Here is a 9,913-nt window from a genome sequence, read left to right as displayed (position 1 = left end):
TATTTATAAGATTTTATTGTAGATCTGATTATTTCAGCTCGGTTTGGAATATTATGGTTTATTGTAGACGATCGAATATTTTATGGAGTGGTGTTACTGATCATTCTGGTTTATTTCTTTGTGGTTTTTTTCTAATTCCACGTATGTCAAGTTAAAAATATTCAACTCGATGTAATCAAGTATCAGGATTTGGTCAGTATAGCGGATTGTTCTACCGGTAAAAATTTCTCTTTTCTAAACAGAGCTCGAAAAGGGCTAGGTTAGGTTGGATGGAAGATTTTGAAAATCTTGGAATTATTTCTTCCTCTTCTTCATTGTGAATTGAGTTTTCGGCAATATCAATACGGATCGACCAATTTTATACTGATACCTTCCCGGAGACTATGACGGTGCCGAGTATGGCGAGATTGCTTCTTCCCGGAGACTACGACAGTAGTGAGAATGGAAAACCTAACCCTAGATCGAGAGAGAGCGAGAGGAATTTACAAAGAGGGGTTGGGATTTGCAAAGGGTAAGATGGTCAACTCACCTTGAGTGGGGGTGTTTTGGGTATTTAACAAAATAACTAACAGATATTCCATCACTTAACAGGGATGGCTAACGGCAAAGAGGGATTTGGTATTTTTTAAATTAATAGGGAATATCTTTGTTATTTCAAAAAGTACAAGAGGTGACATTGAATAAAGACCACAGTTTAGGGGTGACGTTGCAATTGTCTCACAAAAAAAAAAAAAAAAGCCAAGAAATGAACCACTAAAGAAGGAAAAAAGGCCTTTAAAGGCTCTACTCGTGATAAGTTGGAAAAAGTGAGTGTGTAGGAATGAAGACAGGTAAGGAATGCCAGATGACATTCCAGACTGAAATATTTTAGAGTAAAATGTAACTATAAGAACTCTTACTCTCCTATGTAACCATAAAAACTCTTACTCCCCTATCTTCTTTGTCCTCCCCATTTCGTTATGTTTCTTCTTCCTCTATAAATATTAAAAAAAATATAGAAAATAAAAATATGATCTTTTAATTTATTAATAAGAAATAAACTATAAATTCAAATCTCTAGTGGTGGTGGGACTAATCAAGATTTCTCGACCGACCTTAGACTATTTCTTCCCGACCTATTTGACTCATTGGCCGCAATTATTTAGGTGGTATCCCAACATTGAAGAGATCAAATTCCTCCTGATAACCCACGAAAGTGCCAAATGACATGCTATGTGATCAAGGAACCTCAAAGTGATGATGAGGTAGAATATGAAATTCTGAACTTAAAATATTGTCTAACGTGTATGATAAATTATGTTCATATTTGAGAAAATCATTGAGAAAGATAAGTGGCCTGAGAAGGACCATCTATACATGAAAAAGTGAGACTGCATCCATGAAGAAGGACAATGAGTCCTTGAGCCTAAAAGTGGAAGATCTGAAATATTCACTTGAGAAGCTTGAAAAAGGGACCAAAGACCCCAGAAAATATGGTGGGTCAAGAAATACTAGTCCACTCCATGCTAGTGTTGGGCTTGTACAAAAAGTTGCAATGTCCTTTAAAAACCTAACCGGCATGGGCCTAAAGTGAAATGGGTACCAAAAGGTTAAACTTGTCCATTTGTTAGATATTTTGTAGGTTTTCTGAAGATCAAGAACTGAAAATTACCCAAATCATAATTGGAGGTCTCAAAGGAACAATATGAAGCAAATGTTAGATGCTAAGGTTAGCCACAATGGTGAAAGGTATGTGAACCAAAACTCCCATAATGTACATGACAATGGTTACATTGAAATGAATGGGTGCTAATGGGAAGAAGAAGGGAAGAAAGTGAATGAAAGGTTCAAATCGGTGTTATGTGAAAAGGAGAGGAAGAAGAAAAGGGACAAACTCTATTAGAAAGTTAGGGTTTTACTTTTCATTAGGGTGGTGTCTTTTACTAGTCCTGTTTTGCCTCATGGAGTAGATCCGGCAAACCAAGGGAAAATGAAATCTCATTGTCCACTTATCTCTAAAAGCCTCACTACCTCTCCTTGCCAGATCTACCCCCCACCAACGATTTTAATCCTTGCTCATGTGGGCATGGCTGCAAGGTGAGCATGCATGCCCTTAATATGCTAGCAAATTCAAATTGTTATATAATTTTGTATGAGTTTAGTTATTTAGCAAGGGTTTGAGGCTCATGATCTTATACACTCTTAAGCTTAAATGTGTTGACCATATGGAGATTTTTCCAATCTCTTGATAGAATCATTCACCTAATGAAGATAACTAAAAAGGATGTATTGAAGAAGAGAAAAAGATGAGAATTTCATCTTTCCTAGGGTAAGACCATAGGGGGGAACTATACGTACGATTAGGATAAACCATTAGAAATGTATATTTATAATCATTCATCTAATGCATCTCCAAGCTTAGGCTTCTTCTCCAAGTTTAAAGTTGTGTCTCATTAAAAAAAAAAAAAAAATCCAAGTTTAAAGTTGTGGACTCACATCGGCCAGGCCAGCCTGGAATCCTAGTTATATGTGCTAAGAAACCTGCTGCCAAGCCCATTCTGGCCTGTCAAAGTGTCACTTGTTAAATGAATGCAGTATATAGAGGTGTGGGGCTCCTCTGTGGTGCAACACGGTGTGTGACACATATCTGATGGTCGGGGTGCTGGGGTACATGTCTCAGGGGACTCTCAACCGTTGAATGTATTAGCATGGAGGAATTGGATCCCTGCATAGAATGATCAAAGATCAAATACTTGGGCTGATCCGGGCCTTGACAACCTCACAGCTGGGACTCAATGACCGTTGGGTTACAATAATTAAAACTCATATGGCAAATCACAAGCCAGGTTTTAAAACTCCGAATCGAACAATGCCAATACAGATCTGAATCTTGTTGGATCAGATCTAATGAGATAGATTTATTCCTTGTTTTCTAATAAAATAATTTTTTATTACTATTTTACCCTTATACCTTACCAATGGACCGATCATAGATCTACTAAGATCAAAGATCAATCAAGGCTGAAATCAATCTGATACGACTGATGAGCGATCCAATCCGAGTTTTAGAATCGTGAACCACGGTCACAAGTGCAAATAGGACCATTACACAGGTCTCATAGAAAATTTAACCAGAACTTCCCTCGATTTGCTGAACCCATTACAAAGGTCTCATAGCAGATGGGCTCTACAGTGTAATTTGGGCCAGATAAATCTGAGCCCAATTAACCCTCCACTTGATGAGTCCATCACAAAGGTCTCATAGAAAATGGGCTTCACAGACTACTCTGGGCCAGGTCAATCTGAACCCAATTGGCCCTCGATTTTCAGAGCCCATTACACAGGTCTCATAGCAAATGGGGTATACAGTGTAATTTGGGCTAGGGTCGATCTGCCTAACTGACCAAAACTACATAGACAAGTGGATCCGGCTCCTCTCAAATGCGTTGGGCGTGCAACCTGACATCGGACAAGTTGATTGGATCCACACACGCACCCCAACACATGAATGTACTCTTCTCTTAGTAATCGGATGGCAGATTGGGAATCCAACGCATTGCAGAGGATCTTTCTCCTAAACAAGTGATATTAATCATGTCATCCTTGTGAGCCCTAGAACTCTGGATAATGAACAAAATGGAGGTTGACAAACACCTTTTTCTTTGCTATAACTTTTTAAGCTAGAAGAAAAGTCATTCAAGAAGAAGGAAATCAATGCAAAGAACTAACAAAGTCCAAGTCAGGAAATTTTGAAAAGGGGAATTATAACTTAAAACTTAATAACATATCTAGCAATCTAATATGCTAAACTACTAATTTTATGTTCCCTTCTAATGAAGTCAACTTGAACATGAAGATGGTGGAAACCATTTCTAAGTTCTCATACATCATTTGTCAATTAAAATTTTCTAATCCAAAAAGTTAGTTTTTGAACTTTTGAACTCATAACAATGAAAATATTGACCAGCTTTTAATTTTGGTGAAAAATATATTCAGCTCCTCCATTTTTTTTTTTTTTGGGGGGGGGGGGGTCTCTTTAATTTTCAGTTTCTCTCAAAGGCAGTAATGAATTCCTTCTCTCTAAAAAAATAGGGAAGTGGGTAAATTTTAAGGGGACCATTCTGAAGGCATTCTCAATGGGACCGACCCCTGGAATCTAGGGCAACCAAGAGACAGAGAGAGTAAATAATGAGCCCATCTTGGGGTGGAAAAGCAGTACAAAATTGCCCTATTTTCATCTCCTTTGTATACCCAACCATGAATTAATATTCTAATGGTTTACAGTGCCTGACCCATCCTTTGTCTTTCCTAAGATGAAAGAGGAAGATGTTCCTCTCTAAAGCATATTTTGTCTTTCCAGATCCTAATTTTTTAAAGTATCCCTTTTCTCCTTTATCTTTTTCCAACACAAGTTTACTGCTTCTAACCACTCTTTGATACCCTAAAGCATCTCAACCTCACATTTACTCGCTTCTAGAGGCTTTAATAAACTAGTTATAGAATATACTAATTGGAGAGCAACCCATTATCTAGAGACATATGGTTTTAAGTTATAATATAAATCATATTAAAATTAGGTTCCTTCCCCTTGCCTTACTCTCTACAAAGAGAGAAAGGCCATGAGAGGTAATGATGGAAAACTCCAAGATCCAAATCCTTTTACCTTCTTTTTATATACATTATCAGGTAAAGTAATCTAGATCCTTGCATGTGAGTTTTCATGATTTAGCCAGAAAGAAGTGGTGGGTGTAAGTTCTTTTCTAATAATCTTAATTAAGCTTAAAGCTCAGTTCTTTTTAACTTGTTTACATGGGCTCACTTGTGGTCACATGTAATGCATCTAGATTTGTGCTTAAATGAGACAACCAGAGAGAGAACCCTCAAGGTTGTCTATCTCCATTTAACTCAGTACTTGTTTGGACATGTTAGGATCAAGTTGGTGATGACTGAAGAACCATCTCTGCTTAGACTTCAAAGGATGAAGATTCCTAAATTTGATTATTAGAAGAATTAGTGGAATAAGAATCATTGTCAGGACCAATAGGAAACTGTGGCTGTGAGTTGAAGGGGAACATATAGTTCTTTATAATCAAGTTGATTATGACAAGATAATCGAAAATAAAAAAAAAAAAAAATTAAATCTCTTGACCTGCCTGTTTCAAAACTATTAAGGCTGTCCTAGGGTAACCCAAAAAATCTTAATTATTTTTATATTTTAGTTTGTTTCTCATTCAAAGTTCAATGTAGACAAGGGTGAGTCCATCGGATTATTGTTAAGAACTTTTCCTGTGATTTACAGCTTTTGGGTTCCAGTGATTTTCATCATGGGCTCCGTGTAATGCAATTTCAAGGTCCTCTAGATAAAAATCAAACCTCAACAGCTTAAATCTCCACTAGTTCTGTAAGGCTTACCTTTTAGTGGTGTTAGTTCAACTTCAGCAGGAATGGGCTAATTCCTAATTAGATCCATGTGTTAAAATGGGTTTCTTAACCATTAAAGGAAAAGGTTCTCTAGGCTTTCTTCCTCCTCCGATACTTCATTAACTAACTCTTACAAGGAGTTCATTTGTCAAAGAGAAAAGTTTATCTTTGGGGTTCACATAGAATTGGCCATTGGATCACATGTAGGTAGACCAAGGATTTTAAACTAAGAATCGGAGTCAAATCGGTCCCTCACTGTGGATTCGAATCGATCTCAAAAACCCTAGAATTAGCCCCTTAAATTTGAAAACCCAATGTCTCGAAAATCCTAGAATTGACCACTCTGGAACGCTCAAAATCAGAATCAGTCACGGCTGATTTTATTTTATTTTATTTTTTTTTTCTTGCTAATGACGGGTATCCTGGCCTTCGGCCTAACTAGTCCCGTGGGCCCATACTGAGCCCACAACCACATGGATTGGGTCATACCAAGGTTGAATGAGAATCATTCAACTTTCACTGAAAGCAATGAAGAGTACTAAACACCCCTGTGTGAGTGGGCCAAGGTATGCCTAGTGGGAGTCGAACTTAGGACGTTCGAATTTATGACTCATATCAAGTTTATGGCCGATTTGAATTTGTTGATTTCTTAAATAGTGAGGGAGACTATTCATGTGATGTACATATGGTATGTCCTTGGAATAGAATCTTCATCAATGTTCAACCTTCACTTTCTCTCCTCCATCTTAATCTAAAGAAAAAAAGTTAAAGTGACAAAACAATTAGGAAATAGATCCAATGTGGTCATAAGGGGCCCTTCATGTGAAAGGCTACATTTAATTTTGGATCATAATCTACTTAATGCTCATAATTCCATTTGATGGCAATCAGATGGTCCAGAAGTTCCTCCATCAGAATCAGATTAAGTAAAAAGCATCTCTTTGATTAGTCAAATGTAATTATGCAAGTCTTTATCAAATTTACCTTTCTTGACGAGTTGATGCAAAGCCACCTACAGAGATACCTTAAAGATTATTCCATTTTTAAGGATTTTGAAAAGAACCCTTGATCCATGGATTGCGTCATGACCAAACTCTAAAATTGGAGCAACTTTTGTTAGCTACTTTGACTATACTAAATATAACTTGTCGGAAGAAAATGTTGAGAGAGAGAGAGAGAGAGAGAGAGAGAGAGAGAGAGAGAGAGAGAGAGAGAGAGAGAGAGAGAGAAATAAAAACTATTTTTTCCAGTTTATCTCGTGAGGTGTTCTCATCTCACATGGTTAGATATTAAATATGTTTACAATAGTGGGAAAAAATGATTTTTAATTATTTATAGAAAGAACAGCTTTGGCAAGCTATCTTACAGCGAAATGACAGAGAAGGGAAATAGAAAATGATTTTTCACTAGAAAAGAATATATATCAGAGGATAAATAAATTGTTCCTTCCACTGAACTTTCTTTCCCATACCATCTTACTCACGGGTACGCCTTGGAATTTACAAAGCTCATTAAACATATCAAAAGATTAGAAGAATGTTCTTTCAATTTGATAACCATGGAGTTTCAAAAACAATTATATTATAGTATAAAGTTACCTACACATCCCCAGTTCCACCAATTTCTCATTAACCCATGAGAGAGAGAGAGAGAGAGAGTTGCATGAGGTCCATCCTCCTCAATGGACCATTCCATCCATGGGTCTCATAACCAAGTTCTCATAAACCCATGAGAGAGAGAGAGAGAGAGAGAGAGAGAGAGAGAGAGAGAGAGAGAGAGAGAGAGATGAGGTCCATCTTCCTCAATGGACCAATCCATCAATGGGTCTCATCTTGGAAGGGGCCATATGTAGCTAAGATAAGATAAGAATTTCGAAATGCTTCATGCATGAACCTTTTTCTTTTAGACCATTTTCATGTAGAAGTTGAAAGGTTAGGATCAATTGATAAGTGGGCCCCAATTTAGTATAAGGGTTAAAGAGACCACCAACCACTATCACTTGATAACTTATGGGATCTCATAATAGTAAACTTAGGAAAACCCAATATTTTACTGACAAGGTCATATGTTTCTTAAAGTTACAAAACTCAGAGAGAAAGAGAGAGAGAGAGAGAGAGAGAGAACTATTAGCTTTTGTTTTATAGTGATACTATCATATGTTTCTGTTTCTTAAAGCTAGAAAACTGTAATAATGAATAAGAGAGAGAGGGGGTGTTGTATTACATCTTTTAAGTGGGTGGGTGGGTGGACTGAGGAGCAGTGGAAGTAGAAGAAGTGCAGAAGAAGCCTCTTTCCTTGTTGTTTTGTTTGATATGGCTTTCATAGTTGAGAGATGTGAGGAGATGATGTTGTCTGTGGATTCTCACAAGCCAGTTCCTGCACCCTTCCTCACTAAGACCTACCAGCTTGTTGATGATCCTCGTACAGACCACATTGTATCTTGGGGTGAAGATGAAACCACCTTTGTGGTTTGGAGACCCCCTGAGTTTGCTAGGGATCTCCTCCCTAACTACTTCAAGCATAATAACTTCTCAAGCTTTGTTAGGCAGCTTAATACTTATGTGAGCCTCTCAAACTCCTTCCCCCCCCCCCCTTCCTTTTTTTTCTCTTCTCTCTCTCTCTCTCTCTCCAACCCCATGGTTCTTGGATGGATCACTGATTTAAGATGGGTTTTGCTCATGTTAATTATGTTAATGACTATTATTGCTAGAGAAGATAGATACTCACTAGGATTATATTCAAGGCTGTACCTGATATACTTGGTTTTCTTGAGTTGGTTGAGTAAAGTTGACCAAAATCATTTCATTGAGAACTTTTATCAGATGGGTCTTCTTTAGTTTGTAAGGACAAAGATTTTTAGTTTCTTTTCTTTGTATATGAACATCACTTCTTTCATAGGTTATTTGGTGCAAGAACATAATTACCACTGTTTCATGTTGATCTTGATCTGCAACCTGAGAGGAAGATTTTTTTTTTTTTCTCCTTTTAAATTCCTTTTCCTTTGTCCTCATTTATTTTATGTGCAGGGATTTAAGAAAATTGTTGCAGATAGATGGGAGTTTGCAAATGAGCTCTTCAGAAAAGGAGAGAAACACTTGTTGTCAGAGATCCACAGAAGGAAGACCACCCAACAACAACATCACCAACACTACTTTGATCACCAACCACCACCCCAATTCCTCCATCCAGATGAAAGTGGGTGTTGGATTAATGATCCTCCATTGGCATCACCAAAGGGAGAAGAAGCTGATGTTTTATCAGTACTCACTGAGGATAACCAGAGATTGAGAAAGAAGAACTTCATGCTATTATCAGAACTGACACACATGAAGAAGCTCTACAATGATATTATCTACTTCCTCCAAAACCATGTTAAACCAGTACCAGCAGACCAAAGGTCCATCAATAATCAAGGGCCTAAGCTCGTGGAAGTACTTGACCCACCTCAGTATCAAACTCCTTGTGGCCTCCAAACCTTTAAAGTTTGTGGTTCAGGAAACTGTTCATCAGTGACCTTAACTGAGGAACCCAATGACACTGTCAAGCTATTTGGGGTTCCTCTCTGTGGTAAGAAGAGGCCTTGTAAATAGGAACTGAAGGTTATAGCTTTAGGCCATTAATTTAGAAATTTTTGCTCCCTTTCCTCTTTATAATCTTGATCTTTGCATGTAATTTACACTAGTAATTATCATCAACCTAGATATGGTGTCCTTTAATATCCAAGCAAACCCTTACTTATTTTGCCTTTCTTTCTATTGCACTTCAAGTGGAATTCATGGCTTTTGATGGTTATCCACCATTTGAAAGAAAACCAAATTGAAAAGAGGAAAAAATATTATTAATTAGTAAATCAAAATGTAGATAGTTAAATGGGTAATGGGTACATTGATCCAAGTGTTAGCAGCTAGGTTTGTCTGTTAGAAAATTATGAGATTTGAGCCTCCACTCATAAGTCATCATAAAAAATATTAGAAAATAGTTTTAGTTTACTGTCCATGTAAATTATATGATACTTTTCAGCTTTACATGTAAATTACATTTTAGCTTTTCCATAATAATGATCTCTCTCTCTCTCTCTCTCTCTCTCTCTCTCACACACACACACACACACAACATATAGTAGACTGAAGTAAGGATTGTACACTGAAAAGCCTGATATTAGAGTTCCAGTGATCACAAAATGAAGGACATGATAGAAAAGAAAAAGAGAAGAAAACAACAAATGATTGTTGAAGGGAATGTAAGCAGGAAAGTATTGGAGAATCATTTCAAAACTGTGTTTTACATATTTGTCATGTGGAATCTATTTGTTTTTCTTGCTTTCTTTCCGCTTCTAAAAAGAAGAGAGGCTTTTTCAAAAAAGGAGCAAATAGCAGCTGTTAGATTATGCAATAAAAGACTTAAAAAGAGAGAAAAAAAAGTGATGGCAAAGATTGCTTTGGGATTGTGATGTTGTGCCTTCTTTGTCATCTCCTCGATCTTGTTTCCTTCTTCTTGTGATAGCTTTCGGCTA

At 37.1% G+C, this 9,913-nt stretch overlaps 1 protein-coding gene across 1 annotated transcript; it reads left to right on the top strand.

Annotated features, from left to right (window-relative positions):
- Positions 1-7,636: 7,636 nt before the first annotated feature.
- On the top strand, positions 7,637-9,167 carry LOC122072140 (heat stress transcription factor B-4b-like). The gene is made up of 2 exons (XM_042636703.1): positions 7,637-7,961; positions 8,427-9,167. The coding sequence occupies exons 1-2, from the start codon at positions 7,713-7,715 to the stop codon at positions 8,988-8,990; spliced, it is 813 nt and encodes a 270-aa protein (XP_042492637.1). The 5' UTR covers positions 7,637-7,712; the 3' UTR covers positions 8,991-9,167.
- Positions 9,168-9,913: the final 746 nt, after the last annotated feature.

This window comes from Macadamia integrifolia, chromosome 2 (assembly GCF_013358625.1).
Source record: "Macadamia integrifolia cultivar HAES 741 chromosome 2, SCU_Mint_v3, whole genome shotgun sequence".
NCBI classification, from domain to species: Eukaryota; Viridiplantae; Streptophyta; class Magnoliopsida; order Proteales; family Proteaceae; genus Macadamia; species Macadamia integrifolia.
This window is presented reverse-complemented; position numbering and strand designations above follow the sequence as displayed.